This window comes from Mus pahari, chromosome 5 (genome assembly GCF_900095145.1).
Source record: "Mus pahari chromosome 5, PAHARI_EIJ_v1.1, whole genome shotgun sequence".
NCBI classification, from domain to species: Eukaryota; Metazoa; Chordata; class Mammalia; order Rodentia; family Muridae; genus Mus; species Mus pahari.
Genome location: NC_034594.1, coordinates 48568982 through 48596847, shown reverse-complemented (window position 1 = coordinate 48596847; position 27866 = coordinate 48568982). Strand labels below are relative to the sequence as shown.

Below are 27866 nucleotides of genomic sequence, written 5' to 3'. Positions count from 1 at the left end.
TGTTTGTTAGTTTTACTAATTACCTTGCCATGTAGTCCATGCCAACATAGAACTTGCAATCCCCCTGCCTCTGCCTCTGCATGTTAGGGTTAAGAGGGTGCCTCACCCTGTGGTTACAGAAACTAGAGACGGCAAGAGCAAGGAGGTACATGAAGCTGGTATATTGTTTTTTTCCTAACCTAAGTCTGCTAACCAGTACAGTTCTTGAGAAAAGATAAAATATTAAAAATGACCACATGGTAACCCAGACTAGAATGTTTGTCACCAAGCACTAAAGACTCGAGTCTCTATCCTCCTTCAGCAATTCTGTATATCAGGGTCCCAAAGTCACTGGAGCCCAAGTCTCTGGAACATGTTAGGGGGAGCAGTAGTTACAGGCACTTTGCAACATGGGGAGGTTTTCAATTCCACATCCTTTTACTGTCTTTACTTCTCTAAGATTACAGCATTCAAGATGATGACAATTTTAAGGTAATAATGATTTATCTTTGACCAAGTGACAGCTGCTGTCACAAAAGTATTACACTCATTATTTCATGTGACTACCAGCGATGCCCTGAAGGTCACTAGCTTTATATATAAGAAAGGCCTGGTGCAGTGATATTTATACAGATGGAGACTGCAGAAAGGACACACAGCTAGCTCTCAGACAGACTGTAGGAATCCGAGCAAACTTCACACAGCATTAAGACCACATGAAGCTCCATACTCTGTCTTTGTACCTCCTCCCATAGGTATTTTGTTCCCCCTTCTAAGAAATCCAGGAGTATCCATACTTTGCTCTTCCTTCTTCTTGAGCTTCATTTGGTCTGTAAATTGTATCTTGGGTATTCCAAGCTTATCAGTGAGTGTATACCATGTGTGCTCTTTTGTGATTGGGTTACCTTACTTAGGATTATATTTTCTAGTTCTATCCATTTGCCTAAGAATGCAGCCCCATAGGAGGAACAACAATATGAACCAACCAGTATCTCCAAAGCTCCCAGGGACTAAACCACCAACCAATGAGTACACATGGAGGGACCCATGGTTCCAGATGAATATGTAGCAGAGGATAGCCTTGTTTGGCATCAATGGGAGGAGAGGCTCTTGGTCTTGAAAGGCTCAATGCCACAGTGTAGGGGGATGCTGAGTTTTCCATCTTAACCGTTTTCACTGGTGTGAGGTGGAATCTTGGGATCATTTTGATTTTCATTTCCCTGATGACTAAGGATGTTGAACATTTCTTTAGGTGCTTCTCAGCCATTCAAGGTTCCTCAGTTGAGAATTCTGTTTAGTTCTGTTCCCCATTTGTCATGCTCCACTATGTAGCAACCTTATTTATAATAGCCAAAAGCTGAAAAGAACCCAGAAGCCCCTCAACAGAGGAATGGATACAGAAAATGTGGTACATTTACACAATGGAGTACTACTCAACTATTAGAAACAATGCCTCCATGAAATTCACAGGCCAATGGATGGAACTTGAAGATATCCTGAGTGAGGTAACCAAGTCACAAAAGAACACACATGGTAGGTACTCACTGATAACTGGATATCAGCCAAAAACTAAAAAAAAAATAAAAGCTTGGAATACCCACGATACAACTCATAGGCCTTATGAAAACCAAGAAGAAGGAAGACCACACCAAAGTGTGGATGCTACAGTCCTACTTAGAAGGGGGAAGAAAATAATCTCAGGAGGCTGAAGGAGGGAGGATTGGGGGGGGGAGAGAGAGGAAGGGAAAGGGGAGGGCACTGGTTCAGGTAAGGGAGGAGAAGGTGAGAAGTAAGAGGGTAAAGAATTTGCAAGGAGGTGTCTAAGCAGTGGGGGAGGGGGAACTGCGGGTAGCCACTAAAGTCCCAGATGCCAGGGACCCAAGAGGTTCCCAGGACCCAAAAGAGAGGGCATTAGCCGAAATACCCAACAAAGGTGAGATAGAACCTGTAGAGACCATATCCAGTAGATAGACATGGCCCCCGGTTGAGGCATGGGGCCACCCACCCAGCTGAAAATTAAAAACCAGAATTCCTCCTGTCAAAAGGAAATGTAGGAACAAAGAATGGAGCAGAGACTGAAGGAAAGGCCATTCAGAGACTGCCCCACCTGGGGAACCATCCCACTTGCAGACACCAAACCCAGTCACTATTGCTGATGCCAAGAGCTTGCTGACAGAAGCCTGGTATATCTGTCCCCTGACCAATACAGATGCAGATGTATGCAGCTAAACATTGGACTGAGTGTGGGGTCCCCAGTGGAAGATTCAGGGTAAGAACTGAAGGAGCTGAAGGGGTTTACAACCCCAAAGGAAGAACAACAATATCAACAAACTAGACCCCCTCCCCAAGGCCCCAGGAACTAAACCACCAGCCACAGAGTACACATGGAGGGATCCATGGCTCCACCTCGTATGTAGTAGAGGATGGTCTTATCTGGCATAAGTGGGAGGGGAGGCCCTTGGTCCTGTGGAGGCTCTATGACACAGCATAGGGGAATGCTAGGGTGCTGAGTGGGAGTGGGTAGGCACATGGTGGAGCACTCTCATAGAGGCAAGGGTGGTGAGAGGTGATAAGGAAGTTGTGGAGAGAAAATGGGAAGGAGTTTAACATTTGAAATGCAAATAAATAAAATAACCAATAAAAATATGGAAAAAACAAAATCTCTATGGCTATAATGAACATTTTAAGCAAACTATGATGTCAAGATAAGGCCTTTAAAACAAGTAGTCAAGGAATATTAATTTATAGAAATTTGATTTGTTGTTCCTTCTCATGCTAAGTTCACCAACTATACTTGATATAGAGGCACATTCAACCAATATTAACTGAACATGCTCAGGTCCTGGGATAAATTGGCAAATTCTTCTCTCTAACTTAAACTATTAACACCTAACATTGCCAATCTCCAACTCCACTACAGAGCAAACACAAGTGTAAGAACAAATTGCTTATCTGAAACGTGCTACTGAAGACATTTATTCCAGATGGATGATTAAAAAAAATATTTAAGCGCTGAAGACACCCTCAAGCAAAATTGCAGAGGCCAATCACACACTGAAAGTCAAAAAAAAAAAAAAAAAAAAAAAAAAAAAAAAAAAAGACCACAGTGTTCTAGAAACACTATTTGAAAGGTAATATTACATCTTTCAAAAATAGACTATATTGTCTATGTGCCAATGTAAGAAATGAGCATCTCATAGAACAATTCTGAGCAGCATAAAAATAACATAGAAATGACTCATTAGTAAACCTGTATGATGTGAGGAGTACCCTGAGCTGTTGAGTGAGGAATATGCCAAGGAGTACTGTGTTCTGTTCATCTGCAAGTACTAAACCAGGCAGTACTTTGCTTACTGCATAGGATACTTATTTCCTCTATGGCGTTCTAAAATCATTTTTTCCATAATTTTCGTATTACCAAGCATGTCAAATGTGCAGTTAGTAGATTTCTTAACTCTTTATCATAAATCATAATATATGAATAAGCCCTCATTGAATGGTTTAGAAATAAGCATTTAGGGGCTGGGCATGATGGTGCATGCCTTTAATCCAAGCACACTGGAGGCAGAGATAGGCAGATATTTGTGAGTCAAGGCCAGCCTGATCTATGCAGTCAGTTCCAGGACAGTCAGGTATATGTAGAGAAGCACTATCTCAAAATACATACATACATACATACATACATACATACATACATACATACATACATATACAAATATATAAATCTTGTATTCACCCAGGCAGTGGTGGCGCATGCCTTTAATCCCAGCACTTGGGAGGCAGAGGCCGGCAGATTTCTGAGTTCGAGGCCAGCCTGGTCTATAGAGTGAGTTCCAGGACAGCTAGGGCTATACAGGGAAACCCTGTCTCCAAAAACAAAAAAGAAAAAAAAAAATAAAAAAAATCTTGCATTCAAAACCAGAATAATAAAATGTAATAACTAAGGCAAGCATGACAATATAAATATATAGAGAAAGGAAATGCAAATTCAAAGAAGATTTTAAATATAAGAATGTTACTTTTAACCCTTTAGTAATAAAATATAATGAATAGGCCTCTAAAAAGGTTAGGGCACTTCATTTATCAGAAAACTTCTAATTCTAACATTTTCCTAAATCTTAGAGCCTCCTCTTTCCCATTTTTAAAACAAGCATTGCAAGTTAAGTGATACTTAATTTAAAATGTATTATTCAGTATATTTTAACAAATATATATATTAAAAGATGACTAAGTTATACCACTTTTGAATGTTTTATATAATGTTGTTACATTCCCAGTTGTATAATTTCAATTTTTTTCCTATATCTATACAAGTGGTGGTGGTGGTAGTGTGTGTGTGTGTGTGTGTGTGTTTGTGTACAGAGATGTTTCCATTTCCTGCTGACAGTTCCTGTCTACTCACTTACTGATATATTTTGTCTTAGGTCCTTGAAAATAGTATCACAAATGCTCCTTGAGCATTTTTTACCTGTTAAATTCAATATCTGAAGGAATTTAGGGTTGGCTTCCATTTAAAACTTCTTATCTCGACAGGAGTCCTATATTTCTACACATCGTCAAATGCTTAGTTATGAACTGGGCAGAGGGATGACACATTGTAGAGATTCTGTTCAACTGTCTTCATCTGACAGGTGATGGTTTTTAATTAAGAAAGCAGTTTAATTTTTGGCTGATCAATTTGCAATTCAAGGATTAATTTTACAGTGTTTTGGTTAAATTTATGTAAAGCCCTAAGTTTTCCAGGGCCACTAACCTGGTAAGAATTCTGCTCTAAACTCAGTCTCCTATGAACCTTGTGAACCTTGTCTTTCATTCTATAGGGCAGATATGGGATGCTGAATGTTATCGTGATGTTAAAGATGCACAATAGTGCCCTGCTATCAGGCAAAGCTAGCCTTACAGTATCTCCTATGAGGACTGATGTGGAAAATTTCTAGTCTCTTTAGTCCCAGAGAAATCTCCCTCTCTGCAAGTCTCAAGTAGTTCTATTGTATACAAGTAGCCCTGACATCATCTTAGAACCAATATTCAGCCCCCTCACAGGAGCAGACACTCTTCATGCTAACTCCGCTCTAACCTTTTCTATAGACTCCAGTCATTTCGGCAACCCTGACTTCCCCTTTTCATTTCATCTAGACTGACACGTTCTAGGCATCCATCTCTGTGTGAATTGGTTTGGAAGGTTTCTTAGACACGATCCCATGGTTGATTGTGGAACTCAGTCTGTATTTTTCTGTATGTCATTTATCTTCTTGACCTGTACTGTAGTTTGCCAATGCCCCAAATATGTTGCTTCATCTACACTTTAGTTATACTTTGATATACGGAAAGAAGGCTAGTCTTCTACCAGGAAGACCCATCACACTCTGACCATGAGTCTCTCTATAGCTCCTCAAACATAGTTTGGTTTAAACTAAATCTCTATTGTATCACATCTAGACTTTTTATTGATCTGTTTATTTACAAATTAGATTCCATAACCATTATTCTCTCCTAAACATATCTAGAAAGCTGGTCATAGGTTAGGTTGAAATATCATCAGGTCAGTAGTAATAAACATTATATCCTTACCTTTGATTACAGGGACCTGAATATGTCCTATGTCTATGTTCTTCAGTGTTGCTTGAAGCCCAGAAATCTAAAAGCAAATAATACAAACATGTGGCATTATAAAGTAATTTAATTTTAAAATGTTAAATAAAATGCAACATTTAAAAATTGATTGCAAAATATCAAAAATATTAATCATTCTTGAATCCATGCCTTTTAGTTATAAAACGTTGAACATAAACTTTAGCAAAAAGATAGCATTGTTTTAGTTAAAATTCAATTCCACATGCAACCACTGATCATCTACCATACAAAGTATTTGAAGTGTGTATTGACTCAACTTCCAGAGGTTATGAGTTCAGTTCCCACCAAACACACAATGGCTCACAAAATTATGCTTTAAAGACTTTACAACTGCTTAGTTCTACTTTGAGAGAGGGCTTTCCTCTGCTTAGATTTCCTCACAATTTATCTTTGTGACTATTAACTATGGCAATTTGTTCTTATATCTACAAACTGTGGGGTAAGTATTACCTAGGAACAAAAATATGATTAACTACATTTTTTGCCCATAATAATTATTTATTACATAGATATCCTCTTTATTAACCATATCTTTTAATTAAGAACATTTGTTGGCTATGTAGTATGCCTTTACCTACATTCCCTAAATCACAGAATCAAATTTAAAATTCAACCTTTAAAGCTGTCTCATTCTTTACTATACATAATTACCCAAACATAAAATACCTTCTATTTAATTACATACAAATGTACATATTTCTCAAATATAACTAGATACCAGTACATTTAAATCTAAAAAAGAAAATAAATAAATAACAGATGAATTGTAATCACTGGATTGGTACTAATGGAATGCTAAGGTAACATAAATGTCAGATCAGTTTCTTCAGAAGGCAAATGGATTATAAATATAAATTTATCAGAACACCGTAAGCATCATACAATAGTGACTGATACGGTGCTGGGAAATACAGTGTGTCCCACACCCAGGCACACATTTTTACAAGTAATAACCCAATGTTAATATATTACCATGTAGTAACATTCAGTTCATCGGTGTGTTTTTCACTTATGCCCCTCGAGTTCATTCAGAATATTACCTAACCTTGAGCCACTATGTTCCCTCAGCCTCCTCTGGAATAATACATTTCAGAAGTGCTCCCATTTGCTAATGGCCCTGAGTGCTTGAGAAGCACTGGTTGTGAAGTACCCTGCAGGGAAGTTGTGAAACAGCCCACGTGAAGTAGCCCACAGGATGGACACGAATGCAAATGCCTCCCTTCCCCCATGGCTAAACTAGACTTAGGGATTTAGGAGCGCACACACACCACACAGATACTTGTCTTCAGCTCAGCCGAAGGTGATGAGTTAACCTTGGCACCTTGCACAGGAAGTTTGCCAGATTTCTTTACTACAGTGAAATGTGGTGTCCCTTCTTTCCCAGATCTACTGTGGCTTTGGAAACAATTCTTTACATACACCCAACACATAACTACTGAATTGTTGAGTTCTACCTCCTTGAGAGAAAGATAGTCCACTTATGCTATCTGGGATCCTTCTATGTGACATTAGTCTATTACACCCCCATTACTCACTGGATCATCTTTATAATTTAAGACCAGAGAAATTTAATTTTTTTGTTTGAATTATACAAATTCTACATTATTTAATCTTCTGGTCAAACTGTTAGAGGCCAGCACACCAGGAATTCTTCCTGGATAGAGTATTAGTTAGGTTTCTGTTGATGGAGTAACCACCATGATCAAAAATGAACTCTAGAGTAAAAGATATTATCTCAGCTCGCAGCTTATTGTCCAACCTGGAAGGAAGTTGGGTCAGGAACTCAAAAGCAGTAACCTGAAACCAGGAACTGAAGAAGAGGGCATGGAAGAATACTGCTTACTGGCTTGGTCTTCATGTTTTCCTAAGCTTCCTTTCTTGCCAGGACCACCTATCCAGAGGTGAAAACAACACACAATGAATTGGACCCTCCCACATCAATCCTGACTCAAGAAAACATCCCTCAGACTTGCCTGTAAGTCAGTTTTATGGAGACATTCTCAGCTGTGATCTCCCCTTCCCAGCGACTCTGTTAACCGAGTCTCAGAACAAGAAACATGACTCAGTTACATTCTAGATATCTGGCTACTAAGAGCTTTTGGCTTTAGAGCCATTGCTGGAAACACATGCACTCCAGGGGAACTGGGCAGTTCCATGGTCAAGTCTGCCTGCCTACAGAACACACAGCTCCTCTTAGGTGGGCTCTGCTCTATGCTGTGCTGACAGCTTCTCCTTAGTACAGCCCTGTTGTCTCTAACATTGCAACAATCTCAACTGAAAACTGTTAAGGAAAGGAATTGGAGGATGAATTTAAAGCTACAGACAAGGTGAGAGCAGAGATAGCATCTATAATTATTAAAAAGAAATTTTCTTTGCCAAATACCTTAGTCTATTAGTAAGAGACTAAGAGGTTAATTTTCATTTAACCTCTCCCATATGCAGGAACAAGAACTCAGGCAGATTCTTTCCCAGAATTACTTGTATTACTTACTTCTAGCTCAGTTCTCTTAAGTATCCTTAGCTGGCCTCCATTATTTGCTGCTTTTTTTTTTTCCTGTATGCTTATCTTCTTTACCAGCTACTGGAAAGATGTATTAAGCTCTACTTTTGACTTCTTGGAATATTCTGGCCCAGAGTTCCAATCACTTCCACATCATTCCCAGACACTAGTCCCACAGTCTGCTAGGAACCGCATCCTCAGGTTTATCACAGCAATGGCCCTCACTCTTCAGTACCAATTATCTGCATTGTTACTTTGCTGGTGCTTCGACAACTAAGTGACAAAGCAACTTAAGGAATGGAGAATTCTGGCTTCATCTTACAGTTTAAGGGTCCGGTCCCTCATGGTAGAAAGATCTGATGGCAGGTGCCTGGAGAGAGCTAGCAACATTGTATATATATTCAGGAAGCAGAGACAAATTCTGATGCTCAGCTTGCTGTCTCCTTTTCATCCAGTCCTGGATTCCAAGCCATGGCATTATTACACTATTTTTAGTTGAACTTTTATCGAAATACTTTCACAGATTTCACAGACCTGCCCAGATGTGTGTTTCCATGGCAACCCTAAATACCTTCAAGTCCAAAATGACTATTAACCATCACACCTATGCACTTACAAACCAAATGCATTTTGGATTTTGTACATTATGGAATTTTTTGAGAATTATGAAAATATTTCCCATATACTTTCAAAACTAACAACTAGAATTATAAAGTTGTTAGTTTTATAACAACTTTATAAAACTTAAAGAGAAATTTTCTTTGCCAAATATCTTAGTCTATTTTTAAGTTTTATGTAAATTTTAAAAAGTCATTTTAATGTTTATTGTGTACCAAAGGAATTTAAATGCTTCCTGGATTTTTATCTAGTAAATGTGTGCTTTAACTCTTTAAGATTATAAATTGAAGAACACAAATTGCCGAAATTCTGAAAGTCGCCCCTATCCTCATGGATGGGGCAAATCTCATAGTTCCCACCCTGAGACAGAAAGCTAAACAGGCAATGAACAAGCTCCTGAGAGAGTTATTCCTGGGAGAATAACTTGTTTTCAAAGATGAGCCCTTGATAGGTTTCCCAACCCCATGTGGCCAACCCTAAATGCATTTACATACGAATAACACAGAATGGACTTAATAGGATGCATTTATATATGCAACTATTTCCTGTGTGCATGCAACAATCACAATCAAAGCAGAATTCTGACCATGAGAAATAACTGGGGGACATGGGATAATCTACAGCAGGGATAAGAGATGGAAATGATCCTAATATAGTACTCGTGTATGAAATTCCCAAGGATGGCAAATGGATGTATCTGGAGGATATCATCCTTAGTGAGGTAACCCAATCACAAAAGAAGTCACTAGATATGCACTCACTGATAAGCAGATATTAGCCCAGAAACTTAGAATACCCGAGATACATTGTGCAAAACACAAGAAAACCAAGAAGGATGACCATCGTGTGGATACTTCATTCCTCCTTCGAATAAGGAACAAAATACTCATGAAAGGATACAGGTACAGAGACAAAATTTAGAGCTAAGATGAAAGGATGAACTATCCAGAGACTACCCCATCCAGGAATCCATCCCATCATCAGCCACCAAACCTAGATACTAATGCACATGCCAGCAAGATTCTGCTGAAGGGACCCTGATATAGCGGCCCCTTGTGAGGCTATGCCAGAGCCTGGCAAACACCGAAGTGGATGCTCACAGCCAGCTATTGGATGGAACACAAGGTCCCCAATGGAGGAGCTAGAGAAAGTACCCAAGGAGCTGAAGGNGGCTGCAACCCTGTAGNTGGAACAACAATATGAACTAACCAGTACCCCCTGAGCTCGTGTTTCTAGCTGCATATGTAGCAGAAGATGGCCTAATCGGCCATCATTGGGAAGAGAGGCCCCTTGGTCTTGCAAACTTTATATGACCCAGCACAAGGGAACACCTGGGCCAAGTAGTGGGAGTGGGTGGGTAGGGGAGCAGGGTTGGGGGGGGTATAGGGAACTTTCGGGATAGCATTTGAAATATAAATAAAGAAAATAATAATAAAAAATTAAAAATAAGAAATTCCCAAGGACGTTTTTCATTTGAAAGATTATAAATTCTGCCTATTTAAAATGCAGTTATTATATATCTTTGAAGAAAAACATAGTAAGTTAAATGCTGATTAAGATAAGGATCTGAGGATATGATGATCAGGATTCCCTTACCAAGCAGGAGATTCTATTCTGCTGCTTTTAACTCACATCCTTAAGGTATGAGTTAAAAGTGAAACCTCAGGGTATATGGAATAAACTTTATATTTAAAGATAAACATAAATGTGATCTACCCTCTATGATAAATCATTGGTAAATGTTACATATACTTAAGTATATTTTTATTGTACAGGTATTTTGAATGAATGAATTCTGTGGCTTCATGACATACTAATAGGTTTAGGTCAGAAGATTAGCCAATGATCACAGTCAGGATATACCTGATGACTAAGCACAAACAAGAAAAGGTTTATTGGCAACAGACTGGTTTCTGTCTTTTAAATTAAAATGCCTTGGAAATTTTGGCTAAGAAAGTTTCAGTCCCTGAAGGCATGGCTTACTTTCCAAGAAAATGTTTATGACTAAAACTGTAGATTCTTCCCTAATTTGGGGACTAAGATAATTAGTTCCAAGACTGTAACAGAATAATTTTTGGCAGTCTTTTGCCATTTAGTAAATTGAGTTCAACAAATTATAAATTATCTACTTCTTAGTATAGACATTAGATACTCTCAGAACCATTCTTGAACTGTGTTAAGCACATTATTGTGTAAGCGAATTCAATCATTTGACCCATTTTGGATTTGAATAAAATGTGTTGGTGTGAGTAATCATGTATCGTGTAGACGATATCCCAAGAATATTGGATTTTGAATCGATAAAACAATCCTGAAAAAAAATCAGATGCCTGGTATCAACTTTGTTCTTAGTGAATCTATTTAAATATGATTTTGTCAAACTGTAATTAGTCTTTAGCTTTGAACAGCAGATGTAGCTAAGAGAGGAAAGCTGATTCTAAATCCTAACTGTTCCATTTTTAATATCAAGAAATAAACTCTAGCATTTCTATCAGAAAATATTTTTAAAATCTGTATTCTATTTTAAAATCAAAAGAAAACATTAGAAATTAGTCTGTAAGAATGAGTGTGAATATTGTTGAGACAAATAGGGGCATGGCATGGTTTCCAGTGAATAATAATACAAAAATATAGCTCCCTACAATAGAACAAAAAGGTACAGAGATTGAGCCTAAGAAAGGAGAAATCAGAGAAAGGTGGTTTGACTTGAAGGAAAGGAGAAACATATCACATAGTTTGATTTGATCCAAATACAATATACAGACACTTCTACTTCCTCGGGAATAGCCTTGAATATTACATACTGTACAGACATTTTACAACTTGCATTATGCTGTAAAACTATAGACCTTTCAGATCGTGCTTAAAAACTCTACATTCAATCCTCATCATACTTCAATAGAGGTACGTAGAGCTGTTAATGTTTAATTTTATTTCAGGTTTATTTAATGTGTATCAGTGTTTTGCCTTAATGTTTATATGTGAACCCCCATGGGCCTGCTGCCCATCTCCATCAGAAGAAGGCATCACATCCCCAAAAACTAGATTAATGGATAGTTGTGAACTACCATGTAATTCACAACTATGTGAATAACAAGTGCTCTTAACTACTGAGCTATTTCTCCAGCCCCAGGAATGGTAACATTGAAAATCCTAGACCAGAAACATGGCAGTAAAACTGAGACCATAAAGGAAGGAAGGTTCCATGGTTCCTTCAAAGGAACATCTTCAAAAACCTGTCAAGGCTGACATATGACACCAGAAAGTACAGGCAGAGAATGGCAAGTAGACTTCATATTTATAAAAATTAAAAAATTCAAGAGAAAATTTCTGCTAAGCACTTAATAAAATGTTTACACATCCTGTGCTAAACTTAAAGGGGCAGTTTTAACCCAGAAGAATCCACATAATCTCTAGCAGATAGATTATCTATTGTCTTCAGCAAGAGTATGGGTTAAAAGACAAATAAAACCACTTTTCCACAGTAAATAAAGTTTGCTGTAAATCTGTGTTATGATATAAAAAATTAAAACCTGACCCCTAATATTATTTTAACTTTTAGTCATGTTTTCACTCAGAGCATATTAGTCTTAAAGGCAAGTGGTTCGTCTCTATTTTCTATGTGAGAAAACAGAAGAAAATATAAAAGATCTAAAGGTTTGCAGAACCGACTTACAGACTCTTGAATTCAGAACTTCACTCCCAATTCCTATATTTTTCTAATAAAGCAATAATTAGGTCTGAAAACCAAAGAGTGTATGTGTGTCTGAAATGTCCTTAACATGGCCCTTTGACCAGCTTATGAACCACCATCATGTTAGAGACAAGGGACAGAAAAATGTTTCCAGGTATATAATTTGGCTCTGACCCTCAATTCTGCTAAAGTTACAGAAGTAGAAATCAAGGACCCAGGTGTAGAGTAAGCAAGTTGCAAGCATCAGTCTTCATTGATGACTTAATTGGATTTAGAATCAATATAGAGGCACATTCTGAATAGATCTATGAATCCATTTACAGGGAGAACTAAGGGGGAAAGCCTCACGTTGAATGTATACAGGCAACTCTACTCCAGGGGCTATTGTCTTTGACTGAATAAAAATGAAGAAACAAGCTGAGGATGAGCAGGCATCAGCCTCAGCTTCCCGAATGTGCATCTCATGTGAGCAGCTACCACACTCCAGTACCATGATGTCCCTTATGTGATGCTGTATCCTCAAAATGAACCAAAACCTTTCTTCCTTAATTTCCTTTACTCCAATATTTTATCAAAAGGATGAAAAAAGTAACTAATACTTTACTTACAGCTATTTATGTGAAAATAATCAAGGATATTAAACTTTTAGAGCTTGACATACATGTGATGAAATTTTCAATGATTAGAACACATATTTTATTCAATAGTACTTGCCATATAATTCAAATATTCAAGAACAGAAAATTAAAACCTAAGTACAAAAGGACTGAGAGGGTGATGTTTTGTATTTTAAAGGCTAAGCATTTCAATGAAGAGACAAAAATAACATTACATTTTACAATTTTAATAATATTATATGAGTTGCATTGCCATCATGAAAGCTTTTGTAGCTTCTGAGTTTGGACAAAAGGAAAAATGTGCAAAAAACAACAAAAGAATATTAAGCATAGTCAGTCATACATTCTTTAACAAACTGCCATACATTTTAATGCAGCATATCAACATTTTGCTTTCTTTTTCTTTTCTTATATTCTATGCCAACAGTTCCTCCCCAAAGCCCTAGGCCTATACAAAAAACAAGTACTTCAAGTAGAAGGAAGGGGCATCACTCAATATGAATAAAGAAAACTCAACCAGTAAGTAAGAGTACTAAATATATATTTGAGAGAAATTTCCAAGCAATATTATTTTAAGGAATTCTATTACTACTACGACTACGACTACGACTACGACTACGACTTCTTATTAGCAATATCTCTGACCTCTAAGAGCTTTTGAAGCAGAAGACAACTCTAAAGCAATGATTCTCAATTGTTCTAATGCTGTAAACCTTTAATACAGTTCTTCATGTTGTAGTTATCCATAGCCATAAAATTATTTTTGTTGCTACTTCATATCAGTAATTTTGCTACCATTATGAATTGTATTGTAAATATCTGATATGCAGGATATCTGATATGTGACCCTTGTGAAAGGGTCACATAGCAAGCAGGCTTTCACCCCAGCATCTGACTCTGAAGTCTTCCTTGGTAAAATTGAATGACTGAGATTTTGTAACAAAATAACATTTCGCAGCCAATGTGGGACACAACCAGAAAGACAGAGAAATTTTGTGAGATATGGATAAACTAAGAAGCCATCAGATTTGATGTCACCTGGGAAGTCCTCAAAGAGGCTACAGATCAAAAATACCATAATACAAGATATTATAGAGAACTCCTACAGGACCTGATATCGAATTTTGATTTAATCATTCCCTACCAGCACTGTAGAAACTCATCCACAATGCAATTAAAAGATTTAATGCCACTGGTTAAAAACAACATGGATCTAATATTGACAAACTGGGTCTAGAAAGCAATGTCAGTGACATTAGACCAGCTGGCTAACTCCATGAGAACTTTACAGTTTGTGGAACTTGTGCTAGGTCTATTGTTTATTACAGATTCTTGTTTTTTACATGGCCACTCTAACAGACTAAGTAGTAAATAAGGATACATTTCAAGAATGAGACCTTAGACCATCCCCTAGACAAAGAGGTAGCCAAGAAGTCTGCAGGTACTTCTTGGTATCTGTGAGAAAAAGATCTCAGTATAATTAAGTCTTAGGACACCTTCAGTGTCAGAAACAGTAACACCAACCAATGGCTGATGATCAGCATTCTATGTCAGCAACTAACAAAGTCAGAGAAATCAGTACAATTAATAGTCAGCAAGAGATGGGCAAGGTCTGAGGTAGAGAAGCCGGCCAAGTAGCCAACAGCTAGCAGAGAGTCAAAGTCAATTACTAACATATCTAAACCCAAAAATGAACAGAGTTGCTCTCCTACTACCTCTACTAGATGAGCAGCACACAAATGCTATCACCATCCCCAGGTTAGATCAGGGACATGCATAGAGCTTGTGGACTGTTCATTACTTTGGCCTATGATAATCCAGAAAATTAACCGAACTCAGTAGAGTAGCTCAGCCTCTGTCAAGTTTCTAATAATGCCCTATAAAAAGATACGAACAAAGGAAGTTCAATAGATACTTTCCACTCTTGGAAACCCCACATTCTCTGAGAGTTTCTATTAATCTTTCTTTGTATCTCATTATTCTGCAATAGCTCTTGATAAGATTTGCTTCTACTTTGCATATGCCTGAGATGCTGCATCATTAAGACCAATTGGTGGGATAGAGAAAACTTACAGCCACTGTCCCATGACACTCTTTTAATAACTATCGGTGTGCAACATTTTAGGTCCTTGGAGCATGCATAATTAGACCAGCTGTCATTCTCAAAATCTATGTTTTACCTAAGTATGCTGTTGTGGATAGCTTTCTCTCTCTCTCTCTCTCTCTCTCTCTCTCTCTCTCTCTCTCTCTCTCTCTCTCTCTCTAAGTTTCATTTATTTTATGTACATGAGCATACTGTTGCTCTTTTCAGACACACCAGAACAGGGCACCAGATCCCATTACAGATGGTTGTGAGCCACCATGTGATTTCTGAGAATTGAACTCGTGACCTCAGGAAAGGCAGTCAGTGCTTTTAACCACTGAGCCATCTTTCTAGCCCCATGGATAGCTTTCAAAGCTCATGTTTTAACCATTTTGTTTATTGTTTTTACTACAACGGCTGGATATTTTCTTCTAACTGTACTTTAGTAAGATATTATTTCATGTTTCAGATACATGGTAATTAATTCATTAATAATAATTATGAGCTGTTAATATATTATTTTTATCATGTTTCCTAATAAATTATACATACAAATTGCTGGACAATGTTTTAAAACTTAACTCATAAACAAACCATTAATTTACTCATAAAAATGAATGCTAAGGGTTGGAGCAACAGCTCAGTTGGTAAACTTCTTGACCCCACATACAAATGCCCAATATGGTGACACATACTTGTGATCCCAAAACTTGAGATATAGAGACAATAAAATCCCTGGGACTCGTTGATCAGGCAGTCTAGCATAATTGGTGAGCTTCAGTCCAATGAGAGACACTATCTCAAAGGAGGTAGATAACATGTCTGAGAATAACACATGATGGCCTGCATATGCATACATATGTACCTGGCCTCCATATGCATACACACCCTTGAGCACATACATTCATACACACAAACACACATAGGTACACATACACACACATGCACATGCACACACACAATAAACAACAAATGATTACAAGTTGTTTCCAGGTAGCTTTGACTGCCTCGTTCCTTACCTTCCCAACAGCTCGATCTCTTTCCAAAGAGGTCAGCATTTTCTCCTTCAGTAAAGCACGATGCTTCTCATGTAACACCCTTATAGTTGGTTCATATGATGCATAATGCAATTTCAGCCTATAAAAGTAAAAGGCCAATTGCATCATCCGAAAGGGTAAAATAGCTATGTCAGTGATTTCCATCTAACATCTAATCCTTTATTTTCTTCTTTCATCCCATCTTTGTGTGCTTATGAATAAAAATGAATAGCCAGATAAAGGTCAACATACCAGAGCCAAGAAGCACAGTGTGCTATTTCCTATGTCATTTCAGTCTACCTTGGCTTAGGGATAAACACAGGAAGCTATATTTTTCCCATACTTTCCAATTTCCCAGCAGCACACTTTTTCTGTACTCGCATATGTACTCAGAGGACTACTGCCGTTCTTTCTAATTTAGAGAGTATAATTTCCAGGCAGAAAAGTGCTATGTGCCTGTAATCCCAACACTCAGGAGGCAGGGGCAGGAGGATCAGAAATTCAAGGCCAGTCTCAGCCACATAGTTCAAGACCAGTCTGGGAGGCATGAGACCTTGTTTCCCAAAACTTAACATCAACTCGCAATTCTCAAAAAAGAGAAAATTAATACCAAAACCTCTTCCCTCAAAAAAAAAAAAAAAAAGCAAAAAAAAAAAAAAAAAAAAAAAAAAAAAAAAAAAAAAAACCAGGGTCACAAGAAATAGGCAATTAAACCAGAAACCAGGAGTTTTGTTTATATCAAAATAAAAGATAATCTTGAAAACATGTTTCATTAACTTCATATTAAGAAAACTAAGTATAAAAATATACTTTTAATTTGAGCCTATATGACTCTGTGACCGTATACTGCATGTGTGCTGGTGCCCAAAGAGATTAGAAGATGCCCTGTAACAGGAGCTACATGAACTTATTATTTGCTGCCTGATATGGGTACTGTGAATGGCACTCAGGTCCTTTTAGCATGCTCTTCAGTGGGGAACCATTTCTCTAACGCTAAAAGTAGTTTAATGTCTCACAGAAGATAATACTACCTAATATATGACAGAAGTGCCTTCAAATTTTTGTTTAATTGGAAATTGTCTTCAAACTATGCTTTAGTTTTTACTGAAGAATATGTTATATGAAGTAAAATATATAGATCCCAAGTGTCAAAGTTATCCATTTGGATTAATATATATGTACATGTATATATATATCCATTAAGATTATATATTATTAAAATAAAGTAGCACTTGTAACATCCCAGCAAACTCTGGAGTTGTGCTTTTGAGCCCATAAAATATTTTCTCACTAAAAGCTCTTCTGTTTCACTCAGCAGTTTTTCAAGTTATTCTGTATTATACACTGGGAGCTGTGTTTCATTCCATTGGTGAGCAGTATTATATGTATTCTCTTACATAAACATGTATTCTCTTACATATATATATTCATTCTCTGGATAAAAATATGGTAAGTCTACATTGAAACAGAAGTATTAAGATGTTGGAGATGTCAAAACTGAGGGGATATCTACTGAGGAAATTTATAGGCAAAGAATGAATCCCATAGCCGGGGAGAAGCTACATGTGCTGCAGGCGGCAGACCACCAAGACTGGAGCTACTCAAGGTACTTGTAGTAGAGCAAATCCCATTACAAGTCCCAGATAGCAGACATGCGCATGGGGTTTGTCTTTTGCCCTACTGGATTCCAGTTTGCTTTGTTATATACCACCATTCCTCCCTTTGGAGAGGAGACTGTTTACTGCATATCATTATATATTATAAATTGCTTTTTCATTTTTATGAAGCCTCACAGTAAAGAGATTGCCTTGAGTTCTAAACCTGTTGGGACTTTTCAACAGTACTGGAAGTATTACTTACTGTGGAAACATGGTGAGTTCAAAAAAAAATTATTCTGTTCTATGAGACAGGAACTCATGAAGCACAGGGGCAGATTTATAGAGTTCAAGTGCAAAATGTTATTCATAGTTTCAAGAATTCCCATATTTGTCCTCCAGATATTGTTGTTGTTAGGGAAGGCAGAGGAATCTTCAGGAGGTTGAGATTAACTAGAAACAGTCAGTCAGTGGTAAAGACAAGAGGTTGTTTTTCCACTTCTCATTCACTCTCTAATCTCTGACTTCAGATTAATACGATGAGCAAGCATCCTAGCTCTGCTTCCATGCCTGCCCAGGCATGATGGCATGAATCTATAAGCCAGAACAAGCCTTACAATCCCTAAATTGCTTCTTGCTCAATATTATATATTAGCATTGATAAAAGTAGCTAGTTCAGTATGCCCTTTTTAATTGCATATTTAGTGGGTGTGATATATATTAGTGGGTGTGATATATATTAAAACATAAATATATAGTGTTTATATTGGATATGCACTATAATAATGGATAATATATTTTTGATATCCTTGTCAACACAGAATGTTATATGGTATTATCATAGAACCAACAAAAGATCGTTGTATTTAAGGGTTATAAAACTGATTTCTTGCTTTACAGAAAAAGAATTGAAGGAAGCTAATGAAGGAGGAATTCTGAGTAAGAATAAAGCCTCCCAAAATAGCTTCAATAATTTCTCTCATAAATTCAAGCTAATTTAGGACATGTCTTGTATCCCAGCAGAGCTCTGCCTGGTCTTTGTCATCCATGGCTCACCTTGTGAATGTTCCATGTTCTTCCATGGTCAGTGCTGTTGCACACAGTACTGTGTTTCACATCGGCAGCCTGAGGAGATTACTCCACAAGCTTAGTCACTCTTCACAATTCACCTCACTTAAAAATACACCCTTGAGGTCCTCTGCTCATACCCGACTTACCAAGGCTGTGTCTTGAATGACAAAGCAACAATAGTCTACATGTTCTCATATTTTTGTTTAACTTCTCAATCACACACTTTAATAGAGTGACTATGGCCTCAATTCAAGGGCCTAAACTTCCTACCCAATAAACTTAAAGGAACAAGTCCATTTAGACAGCCCTACTCTAGTCAACACACATGAGCATCTCACCCTTTGAGGTCAGCAATGAGCTTGTTCTTCTCTTGTACTATGCGCTTATGATGCATGCGATGGAAGTCCCGTTCCTTCTGAGTTCTCAGTAGATCTTCTTTGGCCTTTCTGAAAAACACCAATGCAAGCAACTTTCAAAACCACTGTTCTTCCCTTCCTGAGAAAATCACTTAGTTTTGAGTTCAAATGTTAAGTCAATGATAACTCAGTAGCATAGAAGATGTGATACTCTACTGGGAGCCCAGCATTTCAGGCTTGGGGAGTCTTACTCTACATCACTGAGGTATGAGGGACAAAGCCTGTTTTTCAGAAGTGTGAATCGTTCATGCTTAATAATTTTAAATCAAGCTTGAAGACTTGCTTGCAAGCTATGTGCACAGTGCACATTCCAAAGAGAATTTTGGCTTACAAACTTAAAATACATATAAAACAGACTAATACACAATAAATAGAAATAAAGGAAGGGCGCTTACTCCACTTTTCTGGACAAATTATATATTGGATCATTTAATTCTGATAGATTGGAAAGCACAGAAATTCCAAAAATATAAAATTTTGTTCTGTTAGGTAAAAAATATATACACACAGAGGATCAGATAAATATGTGTGTGTGTGTATTTGATATCTTTGTGAGAAATTAATCATATATATGAAATTCTCAATACAAAAATTAACTATTAAAATGTGAGCATACTTGTAATTCAGTCAAAATAGAACTATTTTTATACTGAATAGACATGCAAACCTTTGAAAAGAACAAGAATGCAAATTCTGTTTAAAGTGGAGCTCTGTGTGATGTGTTAACTGGAGTATGTCACTCACTACAGTTATAGGCTAATCTCAGTAAAAGATGGTTTATAATGAACAACAACAAAATATACCCTCTCTATCTATATTGGTTAACTAACAGCATGCTGCTTCCTTGAGCTTTTCACACTCTGAAAAAAATGATCTGACCTGGATAGCAAACACACTGCATTAGGATCTGAAGGGAAGAAATATACTTTTATGTGTCACAAATATTACAAAATTGAGATTCACATAAATGTACACAGATAAGCCTCAGGGGTAAGCTATGTCAGAAGATTCTGTAAGGAGCAGAGTCTGGGGCACTGCCAAGGAAGCTTGTGGGTTAGGTCTCCAGGTTCCTGATGGAACATATGTTGATCAGTAGGACTTCTGGCCATCAAACAAAATTATAGGTGGTGTGTGGTCAAAGAGATAATGAATATAAGTTCCTTCTTCCTAATCTTTCAATTCTTTTTTGGATAAGCTTTATTGATCTTTAATAAGAAATTTTGAGTTTGTATCACATAAAATAAGTAAGCAAATTCCAATAAGCACAACACTAACAATGATCATCTTCCATCTAAACTTCAACTTCATACACATGCTAACTTTTGGTTATGCACAGTAAATTATAATTCAAATGTTCATATCTGTAACTCATCTGATGACCAATAATTGAGTATTAATTTTTTTTACTGCTTTCGACCAATCGTACAAATATCTGTGAGACTGGCTACAAGAAGAAATAGCAAAACCCAAGAAGTCATGCGTATTAGTTGCTTTCCTCACTGTTAGCTATGACAGAACAGTTTAAAGGTGGGAACTTATTGTGCCTCACAATTAGATGTCACAGTCACCACAGTGGGAAAATTGTAGCATCAGGACTAAAGGGCAGCTGCTCATGTTGCATTAATAGTCAAGAAGCCAAGACACGTGAAATGTTGGTGCTCAGCTGGCTTTCTCCTTTTTACTCAACCTGGGACCTTAGGATATGGTTTTGCTAAGCTGCCAGGTGATGCAGTGTTGCTAGGTAAGTCCACCAGAGGCTACCTTGTAGATATTCTTCAAAACAAAAAGAGCATCCTTATTTCCAGGTGGTGGCTACACAGGTAACTTGCTCAAATCATACATCCTGGAGTCTTACAACTCTGTCTTTTATGTACAAAAACCACATCCTGGTTTTCACACCACTCCAGTGAGTAGTGGGTGAAAATATCGTTAAGTATGAGGAAGCAGAGAGAGGGTAAAGTAAATGGTTGTGGTGGCATTTTGTTGTGAAATGTAAGAATGCACACAGGCGAAACCTTATTTTACTTTATATTGAAAGCATGAAAATGTGTATATAAAGAATTGCTCTCAAAAAGAGGAAGAGGGTACTATATCTATGAGTGGAAATATCAAAAAACAAATTCAATTTAAAATTCCAGTGTTAAAGCTTTATAATTAAGCAATAAATGGGTTCAACTCTAGATAAAATAGTTCTTGTGTGATTAAGAGGTGACATTGGCCATTGTTGTGGATGGCTCTGTGCTACTTGTATTGTTATGTTAAATCCACTCTCCTGGGAGAGACTGTCTGGAATGAGGAATGAGTCACATACTCAGGTGACTTCTGGTGAAACAATCCCCTAATGAATAAAGGAGTCAATCACTGGGCAAGTAGGTGTTATTTCCAGGTTAGATGAGGAAGAGAGGAAGCAGGAGAGAGCTAGGTCCTTTTGGAATGAAGATAGCAGAGGGGTAAGGTATAGCTGCTGGAGTTTTGAGGTTTCATGGCGTGTGGATTCGCCATTGGAGGAGGAATCAAATTTAATAAGGTCTACAAGATGAGGTTTTAGTTGTTGCGCCCAGAGATTGCGTTACTGTCGTTTCTGAACTAAGTTTGTGTTGCATTTCCCTTCATGTGGAGGCTCATCTGGGTTCAAGAGAAAAAGGTACAGTGGCAAAGTGTGGGTTTGCCTGATGTGTACCACAAAGACTGGGGGGGGGGGTGAAGCACAGGGTTGACATGGTAACGACCCACCAGTGGGAACCTAGCAACCTGGGTGGAGAGATTGCGGAGTTCTGAGTCAGAGTCTCTATGAGATGAAAACAGGTTGGTCATTGCTTGCCAGTGCATGGCCGGCCAGGCCACTGGGGCAGAGAGTTGGCGGCACTAGGACAAGAATGTGACAATTCGATTTGTAATATTCCCAGCAACAAGCCATAGAAAATTTCTATGTAGCAATGCAACCTTTGAAGTTATACTAACTATGAATATATCAGAGTTAGCAACTACAAAATATATGTGTAATAGGCCTCAGAGTGTGTCCACTTAAACAGTAAAATGGCTTCTTGCCTTACACACATACACACACATACACACACACACACACACATACATACTCAGACACAAATATCCAAAGGCTACTGTTCACAATCATATGAACTATGGTCAAAGAAAGTACAAGAACACCCAAAATTGGGAAAATTTTGAAATTACTAATATTGAGTAAGGCCAGCTGGACAACTAGGATGGCTGGGATTCTGAGCTCACCTACAAGCTCTTTCCCATAGACTTCCACAGCAATCTTCATGATCTAAACATAATAAATACTTAGCATAATAGATGAGTTATACTCAGATCTTCTAAGAGACTTGTCTTCCAAAATAAGGTGTGTGGCAATAGGTACTTACATTGCTTCTAATTGTCCAAAGATATGAGTATACAATTAATACTGTCCATCTTTATGAAAAATAAACATGGGGATGGAAAGATGGCTTGGCAGTTAAAAGAACACTGCTCTTGCAAAGAAATTGGGTTTGCAACTCAGCACCAGGTAATGGCTAACCACCATTCATTACAAGAGTTTCAGAGGTTCTAATGCCCTCTTTTGGAGTCCATTGGTATAGTGCACAGACATATATCTAAGTAAAATACCCCTACACATAAGATAAAATTAAAACAAATTTTAAAAATTAACATTCATTCAAGTATATTTTAAACAGTCCATTGAAACAGTCTTGTTCTTAGTCACTCAATTAATTACATAAATATATACTTTATTTCTTCTATTTCAAAGGTAAATTCTCAATAGGTTAAAGAATGTTTGGAAGACTAAATACTGCAAAGGCCCCTCACCAGAGTCAGAAATGTGAAGCATTATCTCACCTCACTTTTCAATACACATTTAGAAACCTATTTGTGCTCATCCCAGGAAATAAAGCATAGGAATTGACTGAAGTATTAGACTTTAAAGTTTTTCTGACCATTAAATTGGTTTTCAGGGACTTGCTCTCTGTTTGCACAAATGAAGTCTACTCAGTAAAACAATTTAAATTCATTTCATGCTGATGCTTCTCTTATTATGACCTTCCTGCTGCCTGTCTGCTAAATAAAAGGAAATAGATGTTGGAATAAAGAACAGGATAAAATATTCATGTGAACAATTAATATTTTAAGTCCATCATATCTGCTCATCACATTAGTACAACATCTTTGTGCTAAAAGAAAAAAAAAACATTTATTAACACAGACAGCAAACACTGAGATTCTGTTCAAGTAGAATGAAGAGATATTCTGTGAAACTGTCTAGTCAAACTTGTGTATCACAGAGAATATTCATAAATGCCTTGTCTTAATGAGATGCTACAATAATTATCAAACCTCCCCATTTTAGGACACTAGAACCTACCCATCTATAATTCAACTATATAATATTAAGACATGTGTATTCTTAGCATAATATGAAACTCAGTTTTTTCAATGCATCATGAATGTGATTTAGAATCACAGTCTTAAAATCATTCTTAAGTGAAGAGCCCCAGTAAAACAATTTTATAACAAATTTAAGCAATTACTTGGGGATGGATATTTGGTAATGAAGTTGTTAAATTACATCATCATCATAACTTCTCAAGACAGAATGTAAAAATCTGTGTTTACTTGCACCAACCAGAGCAGACCAGCCTTGTCACATATTTTTCTCACTGATAACAATAATTATATAATTACCAAGTATTTCATTATCTTCAGTTGCTGATAAATGAATTACACTGACCCACAAAAAAAATTAATATTGGAATAATTGTTGAAGGGCCAAATGGAATTCAGCCAGATAGAAGGAAAACTTCATTATATTTTTAACTGCAAAAGGAAGGGATATAGCCATGTCCAGAAAAAAATAATACCTTCTAATTTAACAAGCAATTACCTAAACACTAAAGCATGAAATTTTATGGACTTCATTATTATCTTTATTTTCACAGTGTTTGTTTCTAAAAGTCATTAAATTAAATGGGTCTTCTTAAAGCTGGACACTCTTTGACCTTTTATAGAAGTGAATTTTGTACTCAAAATCAGGGCCCCCTTAAGAAAGCACCTGGTTTTTTCTCCATATTAATTGCCATCTAATTTTAAATTTCTTTAGTACTATACTCTTTGGTAGAAGGAAATAAAGTGTTTTATTTTGTGTTAAGAAGAGTACATTTCTGTTTGGGTTCTCAGTATATTCTCAATCACATATTTGGAACTCTTTCTACAGCCTTTCTAGTCTGCATTATATTTCATCAGTGTAAAGATTCTGAAATAGAAAACAATCCTCTAAATGGAACAATATTTATCCTTGGAAAAAAGTTGCTTAAATTCCCACCATGGAAAGGAAACAAAGCCTAATCCAAAAAGTGTTATGAAGATAAAACCCATCAACTACTCTAACAATTATTAACAGTAAACATGAAGCATAGTAACACATCATATAAGCACCAACTACGTCTAAAGTACAATCACAGTGACAGACCCTGGGACAGCGGTCAGGAGGGCCACCCTCATTACATGAAGCAAATCGATGTTAACTCAATGTGAAAAGTGCACATTTCAAGATGTTTCATAAATATTCACTGTTAGATAGACTAAAATAACTATAGAGAGTGCCATGCAGACAGAAGACTCAGAGTTACCAAGGCATCAACCTCTCCCTCCATAAGATGCATGTATACACATACACACAGAAATGCACTAAGAAGATTTATGTTCGAGCCCTTATCAGTCTAAACCTCACCTGTGGTTTTCTATTGATTGCACATTTTATGTGGAAAAGCAAAGAACTTAGAAATAACCAACCCATCTGAGGGAAGAACCAAGATACAAATACCACGGCACACAGGTATGCTTGTAAGTCTTTAAATCAAATCTCTTAAAAGATCACAGTAATGAAGTAAAATGTAAAACCACAGTCTGAGGGGAAATACAATATACAAAGTGTCTATATCTCAAAGAGAAAAATATCATAAAATTCAGTAACAAAATAAGCAACCTAATCAAAGTTAGCCAAATGGCTTTAAGTGAAAGGGCAATACTGATACAAAGAAATGCAGAGGAGGCAAGAAGCACAAAACATTGCGTTTATTATCACCTGCTCTTGGCAAATCATATATCAAAACCACAAGACATCACTATCAAATTGCGTAAAGGCTAAAGTAGAAAAGACTACCAATTCTCTTTTGGGATTTGGGGAGCAAATAGACTTCTCACACTCTGCTAGTAAGGAGCTAACAGAACCTTAATGATTCATCTTACCAACACTGACATGTTTAAATATATAAAATCAATGCACAAAAAAATGAAGGAAGAGCAAGCTGTCTACACTATTTTTGTAGTAAGCAGAGAGAGATGAAACTTAAACACATTTTCTCCTTTTTCATTCAGTTCAGGATCCTATCTCATGGGATACTGCTGCACAAACTTAGGCAAGATCTTCCCTCCTTCGTTAAACACTTTTGGATTAAAGAAATACATAGATGTGCAGTTCCATCATGACTCTAAATCCAGTAAAATTGGCATTGAAGTTGAACCACCACAACTGCACCCACTGGTCAGCGTGACACCAGAGCTCATCACTTTAGATTGAAGCTCTCTACCTCTGGTCCTAAAGTCCTATTTTTATCATATAATACAAAGTTAATTTAGTACAACTCTAAATGTCCCACAGCTTATAACAGTCTCAATGCTGTTCACAATGCAATCTCTAAACTCCTTTCTGAAACTCAAGACAATCTTTTAATTGTGAGCCCAGGTAAAATCAAGTTGCAGACTTCCAATATACAACATTATATAATAAACATTCCACTCTAAATGAGAATAATAGAAAGATAGGAAGAGCCAGATCAAAGAAAGAAGGAAGCCACATAGGTAAAACACCAAATCCTTCAATTCCATGTCTGGCATCTGGAACTGTGGATGAAATCATCTGGGGTCCCATGGTCTTCTGTAGCTCCATCTCTCCAGCACTGCCCGCTACCGCACAGTGACCTCTCATTGGGATCAAGTCTACTCTACACCTGAGGCTTTCCCTAGTGGGTACTGAACAGTCTGGCATCTCTACCAACCTAGGTTCTTCATTGTAACATAGGATTCACCCTTCCATCTTCACATAATGGACCCTCAGGGCCTCATTACAGGAAATGTACCTCTGCCCCACACTGCCTGGATTTTAAGACTTTCTGAAACCATGGTAAATGCCTCCATGATCATCTTCCTTCTGTGTATATCAAGAAGCACAAAAAGCATAAACACAGAAGGCACCATGTAGATGTGTGCTCAAGATCTGATGCCAGGTCAACATGTAGCCTGGATCCTTTTTCATAAGCATCTTTTTATTTCTTCAAGGATAATTTTAGGAAAGCACACCGGGCAGTGGTGGTGCATGCCTTTAATCCCAGCACTTGGGAAGCAGAGGTAGGCAGATTTCTGAGTTCGAGGCCAGCCTGGTCTACAGAGTGAGTTCTAGGACAGCCAGGGCTACACAAGTTTCGAGAAACCCTGTCTCGAAAAAGAAAAAATTTAGGGAAACACTTTTCTTTTGTTGCTATTTGGAAGAAAGGAAAACCATTAGCAGCTTTCTTAATTAAGGGTCTCTCCTTCCAAATGGGTTCCTACTTTAAGAAGCTGGAACTGTGCCTTTGGGGTACCTTTTCTTCTGTCCCAGTACTGAACAGATTTCCTTTAACAATTACAGATGCTGTTATATTCACCATGGACTGAACATAGCAGAGAACAGAGGGTAGATATGAATACCACCCAACAGGAAAAAAAATACACTCCCTTAAAACATTGAGATTTTATTATAACAAAACTACATAGTTCTCAAGAATGAACTTTGTATGAAAAAGTCATGTCACAACATCAAACCCATGTACAACTGGACCACTCACTTTACCTTCAACTCTAAACTCACACTGCTTTCCTCATTAAACTGTGTACTACTGTAAGATTTCCTTGTACTACAGTCCTGAGCAAGAACTGACAGCAGTAACTATAACATCTGAAGTGCTATACTGGCTTAAGATTTCTTCCACCAAACAAGGCAGTCCGTTACTTCAGAATTCAGTTTCTAAAGATCTTAGGATTCAGATGTAAACAACAAGATTCTTTGCCAAAATGTAAAATGAATGGACTCTAGCAAGTTCCCATTTGACTTCCCCTTGAAAACTTCATAAGATTTGCTTCACTATCTGTATATCTTGCAACATACCTGTCTTTCAAGCTCCCAAGAGAATTGCTCATTAATGTCTGCGTATCATAGTCTAGGCCTCCTTTGGGCCACAACTCCAAAGTCCTCCACATTCCTTGAAATAGTTTTTAAATGATTTCCAAAGCTTAGCCACCACATGGTCAAGTTTAGCACAACAAGGACTCCACTCTCCAAATATAAACATGGTACCAATGTTCTACATTGGTTATTCCTCTGTTGACTATAACAATACACCTAGCAAAAACACCCTTGAAAAAGGAAGAGTTTATCGGGGTTAAGTTTGCAGGTAAAGTATTAGAGTCAGAGCCAAAAAGGAAAGAGAGCAGGCATGTGAGTGGCTTGTCACAGTGTGTACACTGTGTATGCACAGTGTGTGCACAGGCAGGAAGCAGTGAAAGATA

General features: G+C 37.3%; 1 protein-coding gene across 2 annotated transcripts in view; it reads right to left on the bottom strand.

The window, feature by feature from the left end:
• Positions 1-27866, bottom strand: part of Spag16 (sperm associated antigen 16) — an 834729-nt gene that overhangs the window by 772172 nt on the left and 34691 nt on the right. For both annotated transcript variants that reach the window (XM_021198510.1, XM_021198511.1), the window contains exons 6-8: positions 19167-19274; positions 16145-16262; positions 5551-5617 (exon numbers count right to left, since the gene is read on the bottom strand). In XM_021198510.1, the coding sequence (XP_021054169.1) occupies positions 5551-5617; positions 16145-16262; positions 19167-19274 (293 nt within the window). The remainder of the gene's footprint in view (positions 1-5550; positions 5618-16144; positions 16263-19166; positions 19275-27866) is intronic.